Source organism: Nematostella vectensis, chromosome 11, assembly GCF_932526225.1.
Source record: "Nematostella vectensis chromosome 11, jaNemVect1.1, whole genome shotgun sequence".
NCBI lineage: Eukaryota > Metazoa > Cnidaria > Anthozoa > Actiniaria > Edwardsiidae > Nematostella > Nematostella vectensis.
The window spans coordinates 6,014,815-6,042,400 of NC_064044.1; the positions used below are offsets into that span (position 1 = coordinate 6,014,815).

The 27,586-nt window shown below is 37.3% G+C and overlaps 1 protein-coding gene across 2 annotated transcripts; it reads left to right on the forward strand.

Annotated features, from left to right (window-relative positions):
* On the forward strand, positions 1-19,457 carry LOC125573654 (extracellular matrix organizing protein FRAS1-like). Of its 2 annotated transcripts, none has more exons than XR_007314148.1 (4): positions 1-78; positions 9,871-9,982; positions 11,184-11,413; positions 19,146-19,457. XR_007314148.1 is itself a non-coding variant. In XM_048734321.1 (4 exons), exons 1-4 carry the CDS (start codon positions 6,319-6,321, stop codon positions 19,253-19,255), a joined length of 522 nt encoding a protein of 173 aa, XP_048590278.1. In that variant the 5' UTR covers positions 5,550-6,318; the 3' UTR covers positions 19,256-19,457. The 2 variants fall into 2 exon arrangements, 1 of the variants encoding a protein (XP_048590278.1); XM_048734321.1 differs by lacking the exon at positions 1-78 and adding an exon at positions 5,550-6,388.
* The last annotated feature ends 8,129 nt before the right edge of the window (positions 19,458-27,586 follow it).

Genomic DNA, 27,586 nt, shown 5'->3' on the forward strand with positions numbered 1-27,586 from the left:
CAGCATAAACTGGACAAGGCAGCATCCCTGTGTTATTCTAAAATCAAGAAATTACAAGAATCGGATCATTGCCATCAGGTACCCGACAGAGAGGATCTAGCCCCTGACCCGTAAACTATACGTAACTCTTGGCAGGTCACACAACTTTCGGGACGTCACACAACTCTCGGGGCGTCACGCAATTCGCGGGGCACCTCCGCGGGTCAACTCTTATTTTGCGTGACGTCACCTGCTCAGCTCTTTTATGAGCCAAGGGATGCGAACTCACACTGTGCACAAACCCCCTGATGTTAGGGGAATTAAAGCCGCATTAACACCAGTTTACTTTCCGGTCGATTACCTAACAATCTCCGATGATTTTTAACGGAAAACGCGAAAAATATTTCAAAATATTGAAAGCATTGTGTTTACTGGAAGTTTATTTGAGGATGTGATTGATAATTTAGAGCGGATGGCCTCTTAAATATCTCGGATTTTAATAGATTCTTTTGTCTTTTAACGGTTGAGGTTTCCTTTGGACCTCCGGAAGTAAACTGGTGACAATGCGGCTTTAAGGATTGCATCACTTCGATGTTAGCGCGTGGTCCGATGACTTTTTGTTTTGTTTCATGTATTTTCAAACTCGTTATTTTTTTAAATATATTTACACCTACAACATTTTACACTTAGGTATAATACTTATTAAAGGATGGATTTGATGTTTTATTAGTTTGAATTATAGAGAATTTAGTAAGCTCCTGCTGAGATTAACAACTCATTAGCATAAGTGATTCTTGGAAAACAAAACCTGATCTTTTTAAGAGACGTCGCCGTCGAGTTTTGTTCGACATGCTTCGACGTCTTCTGAGATAAGATCCCATTTTAGAAAAATCATACACTTCTGAGATAAGAACCCATTTAACAAGAATCATACACTTCTGAGATAAGAACCCATTTTAGAAGAATCACACACTTCTAAGATCATCGCGCAGAATGGAGCGACATTTCCTGTATCACGTGACTTAGGCTTAGGGCGCCGGATTTGAATTAGTGCCTCATTAAGCATCGCCATATTTATCCCATTTACAAAGAAACCAAGCAAAAACGCGAGATCGCAACGCTTTTTTCAGTTCCAGAAATACAGATTTTGAATTCTGCAGCTGATTGGTCAACGAGACTGTCATAGTAACACAAAACCAAATTTGGTCAATATACCTATAATTGGAATTACCATAAAAAAACCGATTTGTTTTGCAAGGGAAGCAATTTCCCATGGACGTAGATTGTGGTCGAGTCCACGGACTCCCAGCGGTCATACCCATCCTCACAGTCGGAATTTTCCGATCACCATCTCCGGAAAGTGGCGATCCGACTTTTGTGTGTGGTGACAGACCATATAAATATCTAGTCTTAGTATACTCAATTTATTTAGTGTTTATTAATTTATATATCGTCAGGCAGATTAAAAAATTAAATGATCAAGAACGGACAAGTGAGTCAGCCAATAAGTTTCCTAATTTTGACTTAGGAACGCGCGGGTTCGTTGTTTTGCGTTTTATCTCTGGTAATCATAACAAGAACGTAAACGTTTAGCAGGCGCGTATTCAGAATTAGCTGAGGGGGAGTGGAGGGGTTGCGCAGGTATCATATAATACCTATATGAAAAAAAAGCCAATTCATGATGTAATTTTTGTAGACTCTTCCGTGAGTTTTAATTGAAAATTTTAAAGTACTTATAATAAGTTACTTATGATGACGAGTTTATATATCCATGTTTATCCATGTAAACCCTCAAAATTAATTGATATAGAAAAGCAGGTATCAAAGACATCTTGCATTGTGAATAAAACTTCATATGCTAACAGATACCCATTAAAGTGAGTAAAATAAGTACTCAATTAATATTACGCTAATGACTTTAGTAAATTAGAACAAAGGAAAAAAAGCACCCGCCAGCTGCCATGGTTCAAATTTATATAAGATACATTATCAGAAAATTTAAATGAAAATGGTTGGAAAATTTCATTCAGCATACAAAAAAGGCAGGAATTGTCTCTCTTACTCGTATGGGTACATAAGAGAGAGGCGTAACTCTTTTGTCATATGGCCGCCATCTTATGATGCTCGATTCCGAAGATATTTATTCGGAAGTTTCCGATTGAGGGGTTGGGTATGACCGCTGATCGGCCGTCGACTCTACCACAATCTACGTCCGTGGGAAATTGCTTCCTGTTTTGCAAAGGTTGAAAGTTCAGCTGTTCGATCGCGTGTAGTTTGTTTGCTTACACACAAGTACACATGGAGTTCAACGCTAGTTTCGACAGTTTTCAACGGTCCTAGATTCTCCTTATTGGTTTCGGGCTGAAGCTGCAGGGATCTTGCAGTTTGTACCGAAGGCGAATTTGAAGATGGCGCCAGCCCGCATAGGGGCGCGAAAGGTGACTCTCCGAGGCTTTTCCAACCTATCGCTTACGATTGCTCACATGTCCTTGCGTTTGTTGATTTGGATTTTTGCAGTTCTTTATCAATGGTCCTTTACATTCTCCACCTTTTCAAGCCGCCTCACACAGGCGGTTTGCTGGTAAAGAACAGGGGGGTGGCCTAGGGGGCCTGGGTTCCCCCCCTTTTAGCAGCCAAAAATACAGTAAATGTATGAGACATTATCTAAAATACAGGAGAAAATTCCTTGAAAGTCCCTTTTGGGCCCCCTCCTGTTAAAAATCCTGCCTACGCCGCTGAAGAATAATAAACAGTTCTACGAATCGCTCTTTCTTCGTCTTAGAGCCAGTAAACAAATTAAAATTGTCTAAATAAGTGTTGTTGTAGATATGACAGAAATCAGTCAAAATCGGTTTAGGCATGTAATTCGAGACTGGAACTGGAAAAAGCTACTCGCCCAGAGCCTCCTCGCTTCGCTCGTCGCGTAATTTTGGCTGAGCGTCACTAGACGAGAATGAAGTCTGGAGGCTCTGGAACCCAGGGTAGCTCTCGACAGACCGTATACCAAATGAGTTTTTCAAAATGCCCGCGAGACTGCTTGGGTTTCACAAAAGACGAAAAAACCATAAGCATTTGCATTCCGAGGAGATAGGAAAGGAGCCATAATTTCTTACAATGGCTCCCAGTTGTTTGCATTCCAAACTGATTTTCCCCATTTAAAAGACTTGTGAGGACGAAATGCACTCCCCCAGATTTTTAGCTTTTCGAATAAGATATGAAATTAAATTTAAAACATTTTTCTTTCATGCTGGACTTGTTATCTTTAAGGCGAAGTAAGCTTTTTGGAAATTTTCTTACTTTAAGTTCTCTTTAGCTTTCCATGCCACTCAGGAAATAACACATATAATTCTTAAAACCTGTTATCAGCATTTAATGATTTCGACATCGATTTACACACTATTAGCCGACCTAATGTAATATTAATGAAAATCACTCGAGCCTTTTGAATGTCGTAGGACTCTTCTTAGTAAGAACCCATTTTAGAAGAATCATACACTTCTGAGATAAGAACCCATTATAGACGATTTGTGCACTTCTGAGATAAGATCCCATTTTAGAGGAATCATACACTTCTGAGATAAAGAAATAACTAATTTTAGAAGAATCGTACACTCTTGTACACATTTTCCATGCTTCAAGTACTTAGAACACACAAACCCGCTTCAGTAATACTAATTCCTTCCTTTGGCTCACTTATCACCTTTATATCACCCTTCACCCTGTTCTCCATGAATATAATATTGTGAATTTTGAGTATGACCCCGAGCCCCTGGCGTAACTAAGTGTTTCAACAAATATAAAGAACGCCAGGTATGCATTTTTTGGCATTAGACGCGGTCATTGATTTGTCTAGTCACGAACCTTGTTTTCGTTGATATTATCACTGTCAGTGCAATCACACTTCTTTTTACAAGGCCAAGTTTAGTGTCAAAACAAGTTTTGATTGATATTAACGACTGGTGCCAGATATTCATCCACATAAATAAGCTACTTAACTTTTTTTTACGCCATTGAGCTCTATTAGGAAATGACGCTATTAAAATTAAGTATAATTATTATTATTTCTAACAAGAACTTCTTTTTTTTTGTAACTGGTGATCGAAAGGTGAACTTGCCAGGGAATCTCGGAATAGCCGTCCGGATTGGAAATTTATACTATATCAACGATATTTAATTTGAAGTATATCTCAGTTACTTTCTTGAAATGTTAGATGATCATGGAGACTGACCTGCGTGATTGACCTTCTTTAAGGAACGTTCGAAATAATTAATTTATAAACTTTTGTTTGTTTCTTTGTGACTCTCTCTCGTAACGTCATGCTAAATGTTCTCGCGCCGTGTTTTTTGAATAATCTAGAAATCACGAACTTTCTACTAATCTGTTATAGGTTTATGACGCTATCGTGGTGTCATTTTGATTTGCTATCGTGGTGTCATTTTGATCTTTCGTCCTCTATGTTTAAAGTTATTCTAAGCGGTTGGCCTAGCTTTAACCTGTTAATGTTAAGGACTTATACGCTGTAAAAACAGCGTGCTAATGGCCTCGAAGTTTTTGAAGAATTAATAACTTATTACATGTTTTTTTAAGAAAGGAAAGCTTACACCAACCTGAGTTTTTTTTTTTCTGCGCCAGTTTTACATTTCATCAAGAAAAAAATGAAAGAAAAATGGCTATCGCTTAAAAAGGCTATTTCATTCTTCCATATACCGCCTTAATTTGGCGGCAAGCCAACAGAAGTTAATTCTTTGGCGGCTAAGCCACAGGCGAAGTTTAACCTACACGCACCATACCTCGCCACCACTTACCTATCCTATCGCCCGTGACTTAACTTATTACTACAGATCTAAGGGAGAGTCTTTAAAAGTCGCAAAAAGAATCTTAATGTGATCTATTAGTGGATATATTTTTATATTTTCTACTGTTGAAACAATAGCAAACTAATTCACTATGGGAACGGAGATGTGGTTAATATTGAAGCGAAAACAGCAAATCCACATATCGGAGGTTACCATTCTAATCTCTCTCTGAATCCATCTTGGAATAAGCATGACTAGCCAATTAAAGGCAAACGGTCATTTCTTCTGGAATACACCTTTTTCAAAAAAACGTTTTCAGTGCAAAATAGCCATTGACAAATGGCAGTTCCTCGACCAAAAGGACCCATGGAACCCAAAATATTTGTTCTAAATTAAGCAAATATAAATTAAAAAAAACGACTATCCATTAAATTATGGTTCTGACAACGTTTGAGTTTATTTGTCACCTTTATTTTTACAAATAGTTACTACCCATAAACACCTTTCGGTCGTAGAACTGCCATCTAGCAATTTCCATTCGCCGTTCGCGCTGACAACCTTTATTGAAATAGGTGTACACATGACGTTGTGCAGGTGATGTTGTTAAAACTTTGAGAAAGACTTAAGAAATACAGAGAAACCCTGATTTCAACTTTAACTCCCCTCGCTAGAACAGGTCTGTGCGTGGCTTTTTTTAAAACGGTAGCTGCTGTTTGCTTCGATCGCTTGTTCTTGCTTTGATCGTTTGTTAAGATAGTTCCGTAAGTTTTTTTTCTAAACCTGTCATTAAAAGTAAAACTTGAAGGCAAGCATCGTATTCATTTCAAATGAACCAAAGTCGATTGCCTTATAACTGTATACATAATTATTTGCATCAAATACGGCTCATGGAAAATATCACGGCGCTTGCCGTGACGCACGTTGATACTGCACAACGATTATTTCAATACGTACTCCTGCCGGCCCTTAGTTGAGTAGCTCGATTAAGTATATGAGTACGTCGTATAAATATCAAAATATATTACTATTTTTGAACACAAAAAATCCAGACACAATATTGTTAATATTTTACTATTCTCAACAACAACAACAAATACAATAATAACATTTTGTTATCACCCTTATTTTAAACAGCGTAAGATTTTTTTTAAATTGTTAACAAATCTTACTATGGAATACTGTATTTTTTTTCCTTTTTTGTACTTCGCCCTTGGTTTGAGTATATCAAATAACCGTTTATTTGGCTGTTGTAAAATACAAGAACTGATAAAGAGCGTCAATACCGAAATCATGAACCAATAAATTGAGTTTTCACACAAAAATGTAACATTTTTGGTTTGAGGATCCAGCATTCCATGTTATTGATGTGAATAACGAAAGAGCAGTGGTGTGTAAATGGAATGAGCTGCTTAAGTTCTAGATACGGTGTAGGCACAAGTGCTTCAAGCTTATGACACAAACAAGGTAACAGGTTCTGTGTCGATCCAACAGCAAAAAAAAAAAGGAACAAATACAGCTTGCGGGTTTAAGCAAAGAAACACCATGCCACCCTGGTGCAAGAAATGGGTGTTCTTTGGTGTTTTTATTGCCCTGAGCGTAACTCCTGCAAATGGTAAGTCAATAGAATCCAATTTACGCACAATTGTTTGAAGCTAAAACCTTCAAAATTCGTATCGGGTGTGCCTCACTGGAGTCAAAAAGCTGGCTGAACAGCCCGCGTGCTTGATATGTATAATATGTTTAGTTACTTGTTTTACGTGTTATAAAGTTTGAGGGAAATCAATACCTTATTAAAAATTACCCGAGTATAGGAATGCCCGCAAATGTTCGTTGGGAGAAAGGACGAGTTAAAAGTCCCCGTTGTAAACTCCATTAATAGTGATCTTTTTGTGGCTGGGTATTTGTGCGGAGTTTCATTTTCTTACTCTCATTTCACATCGAGAAATTTCACGTCTCGATGTCTGGGCAGTCAACAAAACGCTTAACCTAGGCTATCCTTACAACTATAGGTTTTTTTTTGGTTTATGTTTTTTTTTTGGAGGCCTTTCTTTTAGACAATGATAGCTAGACACCCGTTTCATGCCTTATTTTCAATGTTTGAATTAGATGTAAAAGTGATTAAAAGTAATTTGATTTAGAGTGTCTTTATTCATAGTTTGATTTTTCGTAATTGGCGTTCGAATGTTTGAATGATATGTAAAAGTGATTAGAAGTAATTTAATTTAGAGTCTTTATTCATAGTTCCATTTCTCTTAATCGGATGGATATTTGCGGGCACTCCTCTTGGCCATTCTGTGGGTGACATTCGCAGCCGATACGTAAAAAGCGCAGGATAAGAATAAATAAAAGGAATAACAATGATTTGAAAATATTTTGTGTCTCTGACGTTTTGTGGCTTTAAGTGTCTGATATTGACAACAAGCATTCTAGCACGCAATCTTTTCATGTTTGTCACACTATATTCTTGTTATGCAGGATCGTGTTGTTGCGCTGTGGTGATTTTATACGTTTTTTTTATTGTTCTGGAAGCTTATCGAAAAATCGCTAGAAACTACGAATTAAGAACCAAACGATTGCGAGAGTGTTCCTATTTTATACTTTGATATAAATTTTTTTTAAGGCCAAGTAAAAGACAAGCGCAAGAATGTAAACCTGAATATGGCATTTCCGGTGTAATATTTCACCATTTTTATAGAAATATGAAATCAAACAAATAAAATTTCGCTTCACGTGCAAACGAGAGTTAAAGCTTCTTCCTACTGAGGAAGATTTGTCAGAGTTCAATGAAACCCAAACACAAGGACTAGTTAGGTCCTGTAAATATTTCTGATAAGAATGACTAGAAAGACGGAAGAATATTGTTACAATAGTTAGTAGCTTTTAAAATTGAAATTAGCTTTTTAAATTATTAGAATTTGAATCAAGAAATGTTGCTTTTATAAAGTACTTCTGTCTTGCTCAAACCATTAAACTTCCAGTTTTAATAAAATAACCAATATGGTTAAATTGCATATACGATAGTTTAAGCAGTCATTTTAATTTGGAGATACTGAACCAGAAGCTCTGTAGGGGGGAAACATAGAGCACTTAAAATTACTCAACTGACAACTATAGCTACAATTAAATTCGTCAGCACGAATGTAAAACCTGATTTTATAAAAAAAAACATATACAAGAATTACAAAATTGTCAGAAATTCTGTTAAACGTGGGGCTGTGTGAAGTTGTATATTTATGCATCAAGGAACCCTTTGTGCTAACTCGTTCATATAAGAAACCGATATTAACCACCATTAGCTAATGACCTCTGCATATAGCAGCAGTATTCGTGAGAAAAATTGCCAGTATTTCAGTGCTCAAATTGTTATACTGTTTGTTGGCCGTGTTGCACGATGCAGTCGATTGTTCTATATGTTTTTTGTTTTTTTTTTACCAGCGCAAGGCAGCTGGGTTTTTTTAAATAATGATGGCGTTATTTGCTCGGTGCTGTAAGCCCGTAAACAGCCCCATCATAAGCCACCATTTTTGGCAGGATCTGATGTTATGCAACTCATTGGCAGCGCTTACAGCCCATCGACTGCGGGCAAACAACTATGTTTTCAGAGAGTCGTAAAAATAAATCGTTAACGCTGTCTATCAACCTCCGGCGATATTTGATAATTTGTTGACTAGGTTACGATGCGTAACGGAAAATGAGGCTATTTAGAGCCCAGCGTTGCCGTGCGTGTATGTAAACTGACTGTTTAACTCATACTGACAGGCAGCATTGCTAGAGCTGTGTATTTCAGTTCGAGAGCAGGAAAGAGATTTTCGATACCCGCGGGAGGGTTGGAGGCGAGCAAACTGAAACTCCAGACAAACGCTTGCTTCGACTAGGCGCAAACAACCTTATTTGCATTGAGTTAGGCACTAGCCACGGCTGATTAAACACTGCTAGCAATTACTAGAGCTATTTTTACATTACACAACATCAGCAAAACATGAGCCAGCAGCCGTTGGTCGATGACATTCGCTGTTTGACACGTGGCTTGACTGCAGTGCCGGCTGACCAAAATCTGATGCTGGGAATAAGTGTTAGCCAAATGTTTCACCTCAAACTTTTTACAGGGCTTCAACCTATCAACGGGACATTGCATTTACAGCCTGTTTTCTTTGCCACCGAAAGTGAAAATGCTTATGTAAATTGTTATGGAGCTTATGTTTACTCTTTTTAGGGGGCCTTTTTTTATATACACTCTTTTTTTATAAGAACCTGTTTTACAAGAAAGTCCAGCCTGAGATTTCATCAAATGTTAAGAACATGCCGAGGCTAGCAAAAAAAGTTTTTTTTTTGTCCTGATGCGTTCTAAAATGCAGAATCAAAGCATTGACCATTAGTGTAATTCTCTTTCTAATTATTCCTTAGGTTATTCTTATACACTAAAATTTAAGAACATCGTTAAGAACATATTCAGCCTTAAAATGTCCAAAAATAAGAACGGCCCAGCCTCAACTGAAAATTAGACGTTCTTATATAATAAAGAGTGTACAGTATAAGAACTTTTTTACATCACGTCCAGTTTGCGATTTCGCCAAATTTAAAGAATATGCTAAGAGCATGTCAAGGTTAACGATAGCAGCAAAAAGTATTGCTAGTGTGATGTGCTCAGAATAAAATTGTGTTCAAAACAATAACATTAACATTAACTTTTATTGCTCTTGATCATTTGTAATATTCTTTTCCTGATAATTCATTAAAATATTATATTTTTGTAACTAAAATTAAGAACATCGATAAGAACATTTTCAACCTTGAAATGCTCCAAAGCCTCCAAATCTTCTTCAAGTTGATTCTGACCACAACATTGTATCACTAAAAGACTTTACCGTGAAGCATGTTCCTTCTCGTCGTTTCCCACAGAATTTTGTTTTGCAACGCTTGGAAAACGTCAAAAAGTGATCCGTATTTCTTGTGGCATCTTTTCTTTTTTGTGAAAAGCGATGTTTCCAATTCTGCTCGTAAAATATATTCATGTTTGTTCCACGTACTCTAACTATTATTTGGAGCATTCTTTGTTGGAATGTTCATGATAATATTATGATTTTTATTCCACAGCACAAACGTATATTGGGTTTGACTTGTCTGATGTTCCGGTGCCTGAAAGTACAGGGACCGCTACTCTCGGCCTTACACGGTCTGGGGACGTATCTGGGGAGTCGCTAGTCACGTAAGTGCAGTTAGAACCTAGGTTTTTTTTTCCAGGTTAGTCTAAGCAGGTTCCTTTTTTTTTTTCAAGCTCTTATTATCATGCTAAACATTATTTATACAAAATTCAAAGATTTTTGATAGAATACATGTTTTCGTTTACTGTTTGTGAATTATGATTTTCATCGTAGCTGGGAGATCTTAAAGGTTCATTTTTTTTAAAAAAATAAGAACCTGTTTCAAATTTTAGGCTAAATAGTTTTTTTATATTTAACGGTGGTCTAAAAATACCAGTGGTATTTTTAGGCTGGCAGGTTATTGAATTCTAAGTTCTTTAAAGCGGGTAAGTAGTGTATTAAGCGCAAACAGCGACTGCATCAAACAGCGTTGCTGATAACACCTAGCCTCCTCCGCAGGCATCTCAACAAGCAGAAAAAGAAAGAAAAAAGGATTGGGTTTCCTGTGGCAAAAAAAACCGGAAGTGACAAACCCTAGTCTTCCTCCTCCTCAATTTCGCCACAGGTAACCCATTCTTTCCGTCCTTTTCATAATGAGGCCTGCGGAGGAGGCTAGTTAAGACCTCGCCCGGAAGGGTTCTTTGCAGCAGCATCCAACATGATGTACAGACTGCTCTAGTAATGCTGTGCCTAACCCTGTTATGTAGCCTGGTTTCTTTTGTTCCGTTTTTCTCTCAGTCCTATTATTTTCTGCAATGTTTGCACAGGAATCTTTAAAGTCCACTAACGCCACCCCGCCTTTCTTCTGTTCTTTCAAAACTATCAAACAGTCCCTTTCACCATGCACTTAGAGAATGACGCGAGCAACCGTGTTCCTCAAACCTAAGGAATTCCGTTGGCTTTACGTTCCGCAAAACATTTTGTTGGAAAGAGTTGGTTAGGGGGCAAGCAAAATTTAAAGGGCGTACGAAATGTGACATTTAATCGCGCGAAATAGTAAGGTTTTGTACAGCATTGTAGCTTATCATGATGAGAATCGTAGATTTGATTGGTTAGAACCCCATAACTAGGACGTTTCAGTCTTGCTTTAATTCGACTTTACTCCGAACTATTATGTTAGAACAAAAGCTTTTGATCATCGGAGCTAGCTTGGAAGCTTGAACACACCACGATTATTATCCCTAATCGACCCCCCTCTCTCTTTCCCGAACCATTTAAGATTGTCTTCATTACTAACTCGTCTGTTGGTTATTTGTGTTAATGCAGCGCCACTGTCACGCCGCTGACGGCCACTGCAGGTACCGACTACAATTCCCCAGTGGCTACAAACATCACCTTTAGTGCTAACGAGACAAGTTATAACTTTACTATCAACATCAACGATGACGTTATTGTTGAGAACACAGAGTCGTTCTTCGTCCAGTTGACTACAACAGACGGGAATATTAATATCACTCAACCAAATATAACCGTCTCAATCACAGACAACGACAAAGGTATGGTATATCAAATATAATTAAAAAATAATAATTAAATCCTCAAATGCGAGAGAGATAAAACATTCTATAGGCGTCAAGCTTACCTCAATATACACCAGCAAGTATGTAAAAGCATTTTGGTTCACCGGCCGAGTGAAACACATGTCTACTTTATTGATTTTAGAAATAGAACCAAAATAGCCGATTTTAACCTTAAAACCTTAATACATATTTATATCTGTTCCATCTGTTATATATTTTTCTATACGGATAGTTCTAGATTCGTATGGGTTTCATGATGGTTGCAGTTTCAATAAAACAGGACGACAGAGGGTTGGTATATAGTATATATGTCGTGTCAATACTCGTGTCGGCGAAATCACTTGCTGCTGGACTTGACGGATGAAATATTTCAATAATTTATTTTCGATAGAATAAACTCGTTTTGTACTTCCAAAAAGATTTTTTTCTTTGCATCAGTGATACATGGAGTGTAGTTTCTATAGTGTTCTTGAAATGACTATTTTCAGAGTCTTTAAAGTAACCTAATATTTTAAGAAATGCTGTAGAAATATATAGGCTTCCTTTTTTTATAGCTGCATGGTATACATAGTATTTGGCAATGAATAGACAAAAATTGAGTTAGCAGTTGTTTCTATTTAGCCGTCCATACAATATTTCAGCGTCTGTTACGCCCAAACCAACGAAAAAATTCGCCTAAGAAGCTTTTCTCAGCTTGTCATTCCACGAAAAGGTGGTGGCGTTTGCGGAATGTCCTCGCATACATGGCACACATCAACATCCTTTAATCCATCCCTTTTTAGAGATGTATTGGTCGGGAGAATATAGTGAATAATTTTAGCTTGGAACATCACCAAATATCTACCCCTAGTGACCCGCAATGGAAGCTCATAAACAGTACGAAAATCATTCTCGTCAATACCGAGAATCTCGAAACGAATTTTCTACGAAAAGGCTGGTTAAATATGTTATTGTTGTAAGATTGCAGTTTAAATGTTCAGCAGGGCAGGCAGCAGTAGTAAGATTAACATCATCATGTTGAGAGGCTTTCAGAAACTTTCCCTACTCTGCTGGTATGGCATCTAATACAGCAATGTACTCGTGTAAAAATTATATTTTAACATTAAATTTATTCATAAACTGAGCGTTAGGTAAAAAATTCCCATCACGGTCTACTAGGTCTCCCTATTTTTATGACGCCATTGTCAAATCAGTCTTTAAAAAGACACACATGCAAGTCATGCCATTTATGCGTATGAAATTATTGTTCCATACAATTTCCTTTCTAACGATATCTCATAAGGAGTCAGTTCTCTCCAAAAGGATAACCTATTTTTAAAAAAAGGTAGACCAGGTACAATAAGTGAGTTCACGTTGTAATTGCACTGGAAGACAAAATTTCCGCCCACTTTCTCTAGATATTTCAATGGTAACTTTTTCCATTTTCCATCTACATCACCTAAAGATAGTAAACCATTTTCACCGATATACTCGCCGATTATTGCCGTAATTAAGTTATGGGAAACCGATTTTAACGAGGCAATGCAGCAAAAAGTGGTAAGACTGTGTGTTCTGTGTTACGTCGCCAAAGGGGAGGTGTGAGGGTCGAAAATCCTGCGTGAGTTACCGGCTTGCGTAGATTTCTGAAAAGGCCTCGAATTTATATATGGAGCTGCTTAAATACTCTAGTGAGCTGACGTGGCGACTCACAAGCTGCATCCTAATGTCCCCAGGGAGAGGCAAGTTCATTTGATAACGCACGTTCGAATTTCGCGCCAATTCTATCGGTGAAAATAGTCTCTTCATCCAGGACAGTTTTAATACTTTGTTGATTATTTCAAAATCTGGAATCTTAAAGCCTCCCATGTCGTAGTTACCAATCACCGTCCTTTTCTTGGTCTTGGCAGGGTTTTTTTTTTTGTTCCGTACAAAATAGTCGATACGTGAATTTACTTGCTTAACTAGTTACTCAGGTATACTAATTACAGAGGCATTGTCAATTAGTTTAGACAAAGCCAGCGTCAAAATAACGTAAGGTTTCTTGAAGACCAATCTTTCAATTATCTTCTCATAGACTACAAACAATGCTTTCCTGTATCATCCGTTGCTTATCATGTGAAAAGGTAATGCCTGGCGCATGAATACTTTGCGGTCATTTAATGTTAAATAGATTACAATAAAAATGATTGCTTTTCCGGAGCCCAGCCAGATACCATCAGTTTTAGAGAGATTTATTACAGGCCCAGGAAGGAAGAAAGGAATAAAACCGATATCCTTCAAAACGGCTCATTCATCGATATCTATCTCCTATGCTAGAAGAATCTTCATTACCAAAAATTCCCGATTTCCCATATTCCCCGATTTTTTACAGCCCTTTGAATAACCAGTCTGTAAAACACCTTTGTCGCTGACAACCTCGTCCCCAGGGTCTTCTGGGTAATTTTCAATATGGCGTCTAGCTGGCGAAGACCCTGGCGGAGGCCGACCCATTTCCACAGGTAGACCGACTCTAGAGTATTTACCGAATCTAATATGGCGGGTCAGTACGCAGCTCTTACAAGCTGCAATTTGATTGGGCAAATGAACAATATCCATACCTCGACACAAAGAACGAGAAGAATAGAGACAAAAGAACTCCTTTGTGGAACAAAGATAATAGGAGACAATGCAGCTGCGTACTTACTCAATATGGCCGACAGATTGGTGAAATGAGGCATGGAAACACATGGAATCTGACAATGAACGGCCGTTATTATCACTCCCATTGCCAAAGTTGAGCGTGTTAAGCCAACTTGTATATAACCTGACTGATTTATTCAAACAATCTTCCCTGGCAACTCCGGCAAACTTATCTTATCGATATTAACGCATAGCATCGAGCGACAATATATAAATCAGAAGGCGAAAGCAGAGGGTAATAAGGTTTCTCCCCCGAAAAAAAGATGCACACTCTACGTAAATACATGTTTGAAAGATATTCTGATGAATAAGATTAGAATCAAAAAGCCCAAACTGTCGCGATCTCGTACCAGAACAATGAATATAATACACCAAAAACTGGAAATCGACTCTGCCAAATTTTCGTCTTAAATAAGACTTCTTCAGGGCAGACTAAAATGCAAACTAATTCTGATGAATAAGATGATTTAGATTGTGCTGATTAGATTTTTAGACATTTATGAGATGTGCTGTTAGTTACACAACCATAAGTGCAAATAAGTATGCATGCAAACTATTTTTAACAAATCCTTAAAATAGTCATATACTTTTCTACTATTACTGTAGATCGTTTTTTGTTTTCTTGATAATTACAGAAATTTTTTTACGTGATCTGTAATTCTCCCTTGGTTTTATTTAAGTGTCACACCCACTATCTATTTGAGTTGCTCAAGCAGGTGTGATGCCCAATGGTTTCTAAAATTGACCTGTAAGAGGCACCTGACACTTGTGTTAGACCACTTCACTAGAAACTTCTCTAAACACCTTCCCGGATCTTTTGCTCCCTCCCCTTCCCTTGACCAAAACGTCCCAACCTTCTGCAGTTGTCAGTATCTGTTTGGGGGAGGGGGGTAGATAACCCGCCGTTCACTGCTTGATTGTTTAATAACGCAAGGTGAAATGAGCTTCAGTACAGAACTCAGTTTCTTTGAATCCAAGCTGACAATGTGTTGTAAAAAAACAGGACCATGGCAGGGCTGGGGCACAGTCAATTTAAAATCATGTTGCATTATACCACAGCTTACTTATTATGTTGCATGCCTGGGGTTTCATTTAGGTGGCGGCAGGCGGAACCACTGCCAGCTACTATCTTCTGAGCGCTGACTACTTTTTTTAAAAAGTCAATTAGTGTTTTATGTGAAGAAATAACTTCCACCCCGTACTTATCAATTACCACCGCCTATTATGAAACTTAATGAAACACCTGCATCCACCTCCACCAGGCCAACGCAGACCACCTAGTTTTTCTACAGTAAGTCTGTTGTCTTTCTAGTTACACCAATGACAAACTAAAATGGCTGGCTGATAATGTTTTATTGGTTGATCTTTATAAGTACAGGGGAGTATGTACAGGGGAGTATACTTAGACTGCGTTTTTATTAGAGATGTTATATAATTTCTATCAAAAACCCCAGAAATTAGGTATTGATAAGTAGATTGAAAAATTATGCTCCTTTTAAAAAAATAATGAATAAATGAGAAATGTTATATTTATGTAAAGCCATATCAGTATAAATCAAACTGAAAGGACAAAAATATTCTTTTGAACCCTTTGGAGTTCCTTTTTGAGAGAAGCAGCCATAATACTGTATTCCTATTATCTAACAGAAGTGTTTAGGCTGCACACAGATAAAATATGAAGATGTGAATCACAGAGTAATCAATCAAAACACCCAAATAGTCGTGTTTGCAGAGTTGAGTTAAAGTTTTTGGTGAATCTGAATCACAGAGTAATGTCAGTCTTATTAGGATTAATACATACCTCGGTAGAGTCTCTTATTGAACTTCGTATAGAAGTTCTGTGGAATCCCGTCGAATTGTGTTCCGAATTTCATGCGGCGCTTTGCTGTTTTCCGAAGTTGCCAGGGAAGTTTGCCGGAATAATTCAATCGGGAGATATACGAGTGGCGTTATACGCTTAAATTTGGCGATGGAAGTGATAATTACGGTCGATCTTTTCTTGTCAGTTTCCCGGCCATATTAGATTCGGTAAATACTCTAGAGTCGGACTACCTGTGGAAATGGGTCACCCTCCGCCAGGGTCTTCGTCAGCCAAACGCCATATTAAAAATTACCCAGAAGACCCTGGAAACGAGGTTGGCTGACGGACAAACGTATTGCGGGCGCGTGGCGCGAAAATCAAACTTGTCAGCTCGCGCGCAATCTGCATCTTAATTCACATAAATTAGCGCTTCTCCCTGTAAAACAACAAGCTCTGCCGAGTGAGAAAGCGATGACAGAGAAAGCGACTCAACAACAATATAGCAACGTATTTTTGCCACACCAAGACGAGGCATTTGCGGACAAATGATATATGTCTGTCGAATTATCGAAAAATACAGGAAGGGAACTGGAGGAGAAGCTTGTCAGCCATCTAAATGGTTTGACAACAGTAGAATCGTGAGTGTGATATCTGTGGATACGAACAAAAGGAAATATATCCGTTAACTTACATCATAAAGTTTATTGTTGTCTTATTTCATGGTTACATCATGCGAGTACAACTGCTCGCTTTTTTTTTTTCGTGTTTTTTGAGAATTTTTTTACAAACTCATTCGCTTCGGTCTTCGATTCTACGCTGCTTTTTTTCGTTTGAACACAGCAAGTTTTACATTCAGATACCGTCTCTAAAACGGTGGATAAACGACCCTGAAATAAAATTTAACGATTTGCCTGTTTGCCGTTTTCGTCACTCGTCTTTACATGAGCACTTACAAAAAATGAAAATTTATAAGCAAATCTTATATCGCGTAAAAATGTGGGTCCTTTAACTTTTCACCTATAGCTCAGTGATCTATACGAATACGTAAAGGACCCCACTTTAAGCAAGATATAAAGCATTTTGTGCGAGGTGAAATTGAACTTTTTGTGGCTAAAGCAAATGATGCTATGAGAATGGCAAAAAAAAATACTCAAACCATCCCGATTGAGAATCTAGTACCCTTGGAAAGGCAGATGTCTACTATATTACATACATACTATATATAACAAATGCTTTTTGCATTCTTTTGTCATGGAGTGTAAAGTTTAGCAATGTTTACATTTTAAAAGGCAGAGAGGCACGGCTCACAAAATATACGATGTCCTACACGATCACTGTTTGTGCAAAAAAATATGGGTCCTTTTAGCATTTCATCTAGGTTTTGAGGATCGTGTTTAGTTGAAATTATATTTGGTCAGAGCACTGAGAGGACAAAGACGAAAAGAAGGATTTAGCGATTATTATATAATTACATCTCTAGTGAGACGGAACAAAATATGATTACCTACACAGCAAAAACGTCAAATCAAATTATATAATTGTTTTTGCCAAAAAATGTGGGTCCTTTTGCATTTCTTCCAGGTTTTGGGGGTTATACATAATCTTAATTTTATGTAAGCTATATCGATATCTAAAGGACCCATCTTTTAGCGAGATAATCAGCATTTCGTACAACTAGTTTAGTAAACTATGATAGCGGCAATGACACCATGTTGGGGAAGTAATGTAAAGTAAATGGCTTCAAAATTGCAAAATCATTTAAATTATCGATGGCTACTTTAAAATGCAAGCAGGGTATACGTTTTTTTTATTTAAATAAGGCTATATTTACCTTTTAAGCCATTTTAAGAGGAAAAGTACTTTCTTTCCACGTCTCATAAGTTGCAAGGTAAAGACGCCGCATGTAGCCAAAATTGTTTTCTTTCACGCAAATTCTCGCGAGCTCTCGAAATTCTCCTTATATGGTGATCATTTCGCGCCAACTCTAGCTTTATCCTTGAGGAGACTGGGCAAGTAGGTGTTTTACAGAGTGGATATTCAAAAGGCTGTAAAAAAATCGGGGATTATGGGAAATCGGGGATTTTTGGTAATAAAGATTTTTCTATCACAGGAGATATTAGATATCGATGGATGAACCGTTTTGGAGGATATTGCTTTTATTCCTTCAGATGCACTTTAAGGCTATTTCACATTGAAATGCTTAAGTTACGGTGAAATGTTTATCCATTTTTGGAAGAAGTTTGGCAGAAAAACCTAATTAATTTTTCTCATTGAACAAAAGAAAAAATCGAGTTGCTACTTAGCTCTTCTCAACCATCCTGGCTTTCAGAGATAGACTGTGGAGCACTTGAATCCCCATGGATATCCACTGTCTCTAGGTTCCACTGCCGCGGCGACAAAGTAGGGTCTTGAAGCTTGCGGGCCAGCGTATAGTATGTTGTCGATATACAACTTGTCGGCAATCAGCCTTGCCTCTTTCTTTTCTTGTTTGGCCTTTTTGTAAATTAGATATAAGGCTCTTCTTACTTCGTCTATTTCCTTGGAAAATCGTCGCTTAATGCTCCTGTATATTTTAGACTCTTGACATGGCTGAAGATCTACTGCTTGTCCCTGAACCAAAAAAACTGAGCGATGATTGGTCTCGGTTTTTCGTTGGAAGACAACTTCCCTAGTCGGTGCATTCGCTCGAAGCGTAGGGCCTCGAACCTTTCTGGCGGCAATTTCAAAACATTAGCAAGGAAAGCTATTAGCTTTCGCTCGGTTGCTGTCTGCTAATTCTGACCATTTTTTTTAAAGAAACCATTTTGCTGAAATCTTTGTACTATAAAGAGAAAATTGTCATAATAAAAATTTGGGCTTGTTAAAGATTTTGGATGTCTTATGCCATAAATGTATAATGGTGCATTTAGAAATTTACCAAAGAAAGTGTTCCCGTTATAATACTATATGTCTATTTACATAATGTCTAGTACATTTTGTTAAAAGACTTTGTACTATAAAGAGAAAATTGTTATAATAAAAATTTGGGCTTGCTAAAGATTTTGGATGTCTTATGCCAAAAATGTATATTGCTGCCTTTGGAATTGGTATGGAATTTTACCAAAGAAAGTGTTCCCGTCATAATACTATATGTCTATTTAAGTACAACTCTTGGGTAACAACAATTGTGCTATTGGGGTTTAAAGACTGTAACTGCTGTCTTCCTTTTAAACTTGGTCCATGATGGTTTTTGTTTTTATTGATCCACAGCAACTTTCAGCTTTGCGTCCTCATCGTATTCAGTTGAGGAAGATACGGGTTATGTTACAGTGAACATCACAAAGACTGGGACCTCTGACATTTCTCTTGATGTGAAGTAAGTAGAATAGAATTGGTTTGTGTGATTGATTGAACTCTGCGGAAAGTATTGGCCATCAAAATATTTTCTTTGCACTTCTTCTTTTCTGAATCTTTTACCTTTAGTAGCCTTTTGAATGGTAGTCAATAACCATTCATTTGCTCTTTGTCTCAGGCTAAGCACAAACAATGGCACAGCATTCTCTCCCGTCGACTATACTGCGATGTCTGACAATAGTGTAACGTTTTTGGCCAACGAACAATCTAAGCTAGTAAACATAACCATCAATGTTGACCAGACAGTTGAAAATGATGAAGATTTCAAGGCCCTCCTGTCTCACACTAACGCAGACCAAGTTGCCCTTGGCCTACTAAATACGACCACAATCACAATTGGCAACGATGATCAAGGTGACTAGAGTAAACTAATCTTTTGATTTATTTTGACTAACAGACATTTTGTTAAAAGACTTTGTACTATAAAGAGAAAATTGTTATAATAAAAATTTGGGCTTGCTAAAGATTTTGGATGTCTTATGCCAAAAATGTATACTGCTGCCTTTGGAATTGCTATGGAAATTTACCAAAGAATGTGTTCCCGTTATAATACTATATATGTCTATTTAAGTACCACTCTCGGGTAACAACAATTGTGCTATTGGGGTGTAAAGACTGTAACTGTTGTCTTCCTTTAAAACTTGGTCCATGATAGTTTTTGTTTTCATTGATCCACAGCAACTTTCAGCTTTGCGTCCTCATCGTATTCAGTTGGGGAAGATACGGGTTATGTGACAGTGAACATCACAAAGACTGGGACCTCTGACATTCATCTTGATGTGAAGTAAGTAGAATAGAATTGGTTTGTGTGATTGATTGAATTCTGCGAAAAGTATTGGCAATCAAAATATTGTCTTTGCACTCCTTCTTTTCTGAATCTTTTACATTCAGTAGCCCTTTGAATGGTAGTCAATAACCATTCATTTGCTCTTTGTCTCAGGCTAAGCACAAACAATGGCTCAGCATTCTCTCCCGTCGACTATACTGCGATGTCTGACAATAGTGTAACGTTTTTGGCCAACGAACAATCTAAGCTAGTAAACATAACCATCAATGTTGACCAGACAGTTGAAAATGATGAAGATTTCAAGGCCCTCCTGTCTCACACTAACGCAGACCAAGTTGCCCTTGGCCTACTAAATACGACCACAATCACAATTGGCAACGATGATCAAGGTGACTAGAGTAAACTAATCTTTTGATTTATTTTGTCTAACAGATATTTTGTTAAAAGACTTTGTACTATAAAGAGAAAATTGTTATAATAAAAATTTGGGCTTGCTAAAGATTTTGGATGTCTTATGCCAAAAATGTATATTGCTGCCTTTGGAATTGCTATGGAGATTTACCAAAGAAAGTGTTCCCGTTATAATACTATATATGTATATTTAAGTACAACTCTCGGGTTTCAACAATTGTGCTATTGGGGAGCAAAGACTGTAACTGTTGTCTTCCTTTAAAACTTGGTCCATGATAGTTTTTGTTTTCATTGATCCACAGCAACTTTCAGCTTTGCGTTCCCATCGTATTCAGTTGAGGAAGATACGGGTTATGTTACAGTGAACATCACAAAGACTGGGACCTCTGACATTAATCTTGATGTGAAGTAAGTAGAATAGAATTGGTTTGTGTGATTGATTGAATTCTGCGAAAAGTATTGGCAATCAAAATATTTTCTTTGCACTCCTTCTTTTCTGAATCTTTTACCTTCAGTAGCCTTTTGAATGGTAGTCAATAACCATTCATTTGCTCTTTGTCTCAGGCTAAGCACAAACAATGGCACAGCATTCTCTCCCGTCGACTATACTGCGATGTCTGACAATAGTGTAACGTTTTTGGCCAACGAACAATCTAAGCTAGTAAACATAACCATCAATGTTGACCAGACAGTTGAAAATGATGAAGATTTCAAGGCCCTCCTGTCTCACACTAACGCAGACCAAGTTGCCCTTGGCCTACTAAATACTACGACAATCACAATTGGCAACGATGATCAAGGTGACTAGAGTAAACTAATCTTTTGATTTATTTTGACTAACAGACATTTTGTTAAAAGACTTTGTACTATAAAGAGAAAATTGTTATAATAAAAATTTGGGCTTGCTAAAGATTTTGGATGTCTTATGCCAAAAATGTATATTGCTGCCTTTGGAAATTTACCAAAGAAAGTGTTCCCGTTATAATACTATATGTCTATTTAAGTACAACTCTTGGGTAACAACAATTGTGCTATTGGGGTTTAAAGACTGTAACTGCTGTCTTCCTTTTAAACTTGGTCCATGATGGTTTTTGTTTTTATTGATCCACAGCAACTTTCAGCTTTGCGTCCTCATCGTATTCAGTTGAGGAAGATACGGGTTATGTTACAGTGAACATCACAAAGACTGGGACCTCTGACATTTCTCTTGATGTGAAGTAAGTAGAATAGAATTGGTTTGTGTGATTGATTGAACTCTGCGGAAAGTATTGGCCATCAAAATATTTTCTTTGCACTTCTTCTTTTCTGAATCTTTTACCTTTAGTAGCCTTTTGAATGGTAGTCAATAACCATTCATTTGCTCTTTGTCTCAGGCTAAGCACAAACAATGGCACAGCATTCTCTCCCGTCGACTATACTGCGATGTCTGACAATAGTGTAACGTTTTTGGCCAACGAACAATCTAAGCTAGTAAACATAACCATCAATGTTGACCAGACAGTTGAAAATGATGAAGATTTCAAGGCCCTCCTGTCTCACACTAACGCAGACCAAGTTGCCCTTGGCCTACTAAATACGACCACAATCACAATTGGCAACGATGATCAAGGTGACTAGAGTAAACTAATCTTTTGATTTATTTTGACTAACAGACATTTTGTTAAAAGACTTTGTACTATAAAGAGAAAATTGTTATAATAAAAATTTGGGCTTGCTAAAGATTTTGGATGTCTTATGCCAAAAATGTATACTGCTGCCTTTGGAATTGCTATGGAAATTTACCAAAGAATGTGTTCCCGTTATAATACTATATATGTCTATTTAAGTACCACTCTCGGGTAACAACAATTGTGCTATTGGGGTGTAAAGACTGTAACTGTTGTCTTCCTTTAAAACTTGGTCCATGATAGTTTTTGTTTTCATTGATCCACAGCAACTTTCAGCTTTGCGTCCTCATCGTATTCAGTTGGGGAAGATACGGGTTATGTGACAGTGAACATCACAAAGACTGGGACCTCTGACATTCATCTTGATGTGAAGTAAGTAGAATAGAATTGGTTTGTGTGATTGATTGAATTCTGCGAAAAGTATTGGCAATCAAAATATTGTCTTTGCACTCCTTCTTTTCTGAATCTTTTACATTCAGTAGCCCTTTGAATGGTAGTCAATAACCATTCATTTGCTCTTTGTCTCAGGCTAAGCACAAACAATGGCTCAGCATTCTCTCCCGTCGACTATACTGCGATGTCTGACAATAGTGTAACGTTTTTGGCCAACGAACAATCTAAGCTAGTAAACATAACCATCAATGTTGACCAGACAGTTGAAAATGATGAAGATTTCAAGGCCCTCCTGTCTCACACTAACGCAGACCAAGTTGCCCTTGGCCTACTAAATACGACCACAATCACAATTGGCAACGATGATCAAGGTGACTAGAGTAAACTAATCTTTTGATTTATTTTGTCTAACAGATATTTTGTTAAAAGACTTTGTACTATAAAGAGAAAATTGTTATAATAAAAATTTGGGCTTGCTAAAGATTTTGGATGTCTTATGCCAAAAATGTATATTGCTGCCTTTGGAATTGCTATGGAGATTTACCAAAGAAAGTGTTCCCGTTATAATACTATATATGTATATTTAAGTACAACTCTCGGGTTTCAACAATTGTGCTATTGGGGAGCAAAGACTGTAACTGTTGTCTTCCTTTAAAACTTGGTCCATGATAGTTTTTGTTTTCATTGATCCACAGCAACTTTCAGCTTTGCGTTCCCATCGTATTCAGTTGAGGAAGATACGGGTTATGTTACAGTGAACATCACAAAGACTGGGACCTCTGACATTAATCTTGATGTGAAGTAAGTAGAATAGAATTGGTTTGTGTGATTGATTGAATTCTGCGAAAAGTATTGGCAATCAAAATATTTTCTTTGCACTCCTTCTTTTCTGAATCTTTTACCTTCAGTAGCCTTTTGAATGGTAGTCAATAACCATTCATTTGCTCTTTGTCTCAGGCTAAGCACAAACAATGGCACAGCATTCTCTCCCGTCGACTATACTGCGATGTCTGACAATAGTGTAACGTTTTTGGCCAACGAACAATCTAAGCTAGTAAACATAACCATCAATGTTGACCAGACAGTTGAAAATGATGAAGATTTCAAGGCCCTCCTGTCTCACACTAACGCAGACCAAGTTGCCCTTGGCCTACTAAATACTACGACAATCACAATTGGCAACGATGATCAAGGTGACTAGAGTAAACTAATCTTTTGATTTATTTTGACTAACAGACATTTTGTTAAAAGACTTTGTACTATAAAGAGAAAATTGTTATAATAAAAATTTGGGCTTGCTAAAGATTTTGGATGTCTTATGCCAAAAATGTATATTGCTGCCTTTGGAATTGCTATGGAGATTTACCAAAGAAAGTGTTCCCGTTATAATACTATATATGTATATTTAAGTACAACTCTCGGGTTTCAACAATTGTGCTATTGGGGAGCAAAGACTGTAACTGTTGTCTTCCTTTAAAACTTGGTCCATGATAGTTTTTGTTTTCATTGATCCACAGCAACTTTCAGCTTTGCGTCCCCATCGTATTCAGTTGAGGAAGATACGGGTTATGTTACAGTGAACATCACAAAGACTGGGACCTCTGACATTAATCTTGATGTGAAGTAAGTAGAATAGAATTGGTTTGTGTGATTGATTGAATTCTGCGAAAAGTATTGGCAATCAAAATATTTTCTTTGCACTTCTTCTTTTCTGAATCTTTTACCTTCAGTAGCCTTTTGAATGGTAGTCAATAACCATTCATTTGCTCTTTGTCTCAGGCTAAGCACAAACAATGGCACAGCATTCTCTCCCGTCGACTATACTGCGATGCCTGACAATAGTGTAACGTTTTTGGCCAACGAACAATCTAAGCTAGTAAACATAACCATCAATGTTGACCAGACAGTTGAAAATGATGAAGATTTCAAGGCCCTCCTGTCTCACACTAACGCAGACCAAGTTGCCCTTGGCCTACTAAATACTACGACAATCACAATTGGCAACGATGATCAAGGTGACTAGAGTAAACTAATCTTTTGATTTATTTTGACTAACAGACATTTTGTTAAAAGACTTTGTACTATAAAGAGAAAATTGTTATAATAAAAATTTGGGCTTGCTAAAGATTTTGGATGTCTTATGCCAAAAATGTATACTGCTGCCTTTGGAATTGCTATGGAAATTTACCAAAGAATGTGTTCCCGTTATAATACTATATATGTCTATTTAAGTACCACTCTCGGGTAACAACAATTGTGCTATTGGGGTGTAAAGACTGTAACTGTTGTCTTCCTTTAAAACTTGGTCCATGATAGTTTTTGTTTTCATTGATCCACAGCAACTTTCAGCTTTGCGTCCTCATCATATTCAGTTGGGGAAGATACGGGTTATGTGACAGTGAACATCACAAAGACTGGGACCTCTGACATTCATCTTGATGTGAAGTAAGTAGAATAGAATTGGTTTGTGTGATTGATTGAATTCTGCGAAAAGTATTGGCAATCAAAATATTGTCTTTGCACTCCTTCTTTTCTGAATCTTTTACATTCAGTAGCCCTTTGAATGGTAGTCAATAACCATTCATTTGCTCTTTGTCTCAGGCTAAGCACAAACAATGGCTCAGCATTCTCTCCCGTCGACTATACTGCGATGTCTGACAATAGTGTAACGTTTTTGGCCAACGAACAATCTAAGCTAGTAAACATAACCATCAATGTTGACCAGACAGTTGAAAATGATGAAGATTTCAAGGCCCTCCTGTCTCACACTAACGCAGACCAAGTTGCCCTTGGCCTACTAAATACGACCACAATCACAATTGGCAACGATGATCAAGGTGACTAGAGTAAACTAATCTTTTGATTTATTTTGTCTAACAGACATTTTGTTAAAAGACTTTGTACTATAAAGAGAAAATTGTTATAATAAAAATTTGGGCTTGCTAAAGATTTTGGATGTCTTATGCCAAAAATGTATATTGCTGCCTTTGGAATTGCTATGGAGATTTACCAAAGAAAGTGTTCCCGTTATAATACTATATATGTATATTTAAGTACAACTCTCGGGTTTCAACAATTGTGCTATTGGGGAGCAAAGACTGTAACTGTTGTCTTCCTTTAAAACTTGGTCCATGATAGTTTTTGTTTTCATTGATCCACAGCAACTTTCAGCTTTGCGTTCCCATCGTATTCAGTTGAGGAAGATACGGGTTATGTTACAGTGAACATCACAAAGACTGGGACCTCTGACATTAATCTTGATGTGAAGTAAGTAGAATAGAATTGGTTTGTGTGATTGATTGAATTCTGCGAAAAGTATTGGCAATCAAAATATTTTCTTTGCACTCCTTCTTTTCTGAATCTTTTACCTTCAGTAGCCTTTTGAATGGTAGTCAATAACCATTCATTTGCTCTTTGTCTCAGGCTAAGCACAAACAATGGCACAGCATTCTCTCCCGTCGACTATACTGCGATGTCTGACAATAGTGTAACGTTTTTGGCCAACGAACAATCTAAGCTAGTAAACATAACCATCAATGTTGACCAGACAGTTGAAAATGATGAAGATTTCAAGGCCCTCCTGTCTCACACTAACGCAGACCAAGTTGCCCTTGGCCTACTAAATACTACGACAATCACAATTGGCAACGATGATCAAGGTGACTAGAGTAAACTAATCTTTTGATTTATTTTGACTAACAGACATTTTGTTAAAAGACTTTGTACTATAAAGAGAAAATTGTTATAATAAAAATTTGGGCTTGCTAAAGATTTTGGATGTCTTATGCCAAAAATGTATACTGCTGCCTTTGGAATTGCTATGGAAATTTACCAAAGAATGTGTTCCCGTTATAATACTATATATGTCTATTTAAGTACCACTCTTGGGTAACAACAATTGTGCTATTGGGGTGTAAAGACTGTAACTGTTGTCTTCCTTTAAAACTTGGTCCATGATAGTTTTTGTTTTCATTGATCCACAGCAACTTTCAGCTTTGCGTCCTCATCATATTCAGTTGAGGAAGATACGGGTTATGTGACAGTGAACATCACAAAGACTGGGACCTCTGACATTCATCTTGATGTGAAGTAAGTAGAATAGAATTGGTTTGTGTGATTGATTGAATTCTGCGAAAAGTATTGGCAATCAAAATATTGTCTTTGCACTCCTTCTTTTCTGAATCTTTTACATTCAGTAGCCCTTTGAATGGTAGTCAATAACCATTCATTTGCTCTTTGTCTCAGGCTAAGCACAAACAATGGCTCAGCATTCTCTCCCGTCGACTATACTGCGATGTCTGACAATAGTGTAACGTTTTTGGCCAACGAACAATCTAAGCTAGTAAACATAACCATCAATGTTGACCAGACAGTTGAAAATGATGAAGATTTCAAGGCCCTCCTGTCTCACACTAACGGAGACCAAGTTGCCCTTGGCTTACTAAATACGACCACAATCACAATTGGCAACGATGATCAAGGTGACTAGAGTAAACTAATCTTTTGATTTATTTTGTCTAACAGACATTTTGTTAAAAGACTTTGTACTATAAAGAGAAAATTGTTATAATAAAAATTTGGGCTTGCTAAAGATTTTGGATGTCTTATGCCAAAAAATGTATATTGCTGCCTTTGGAATTGCTATGGAGATTTACCAAAGAAAGTGTTCCCGTTATAATACTATATATGTATATTTAAGTACAACTCTCGGGTTTCAACAATTGTGCTAATGGGGAGCAAAGACTGTAACTGTTGTCTTCCTTTAAAACTTGGTCCATGATAGTTTTTGTTTTCATTGATCCACAGCAACTTTCAGCTTTGCGTTCCCATCGTATTCAGTTGAGGAAGATACGGGTTATGTTACAGTGAACATCACAAAGACTGGGACCTCTGACATTAATCTTGATGTGAAGTAAGTAGAATAGAATTGGTTTGTGTGATTGATTGAATTCTGCGAAAAGTATTGGCAATCAAAATATTTTCTTTGCACTCCTTCTTTTCTGAATCTTTTACCTTCAGTAGCCTTTTGAATGGTAGTC

What these genes read in the sequence shown, in the direction of transcription:
- LOC125573654 (XM_048734321.1), top strand. Translation starts at nt 6,319, where the DNA reads ATGCCACCCTGGTGCAAGAAATGGGTGTTCTTTGGTGTTTTTATTGCC. An exon ending in GAGCGTAACTCCTGCAAATG is followed by an intron (nt 6,389 to 9,870) that starts GTAAGTCAATAG and finishes TTTATTCCACAG; the next exon opens with CACAAACGTATATTGGGTTT. An exon ending in TCTGGGGAGTCGCTAGTCAC is followed by an intron (nt 9,983 to 11,183) that starts GTAAGTGCAGTT and finishes GTGTTAATGCAG; the next exon opens with CGCCACTGTCACGCCGCTGA.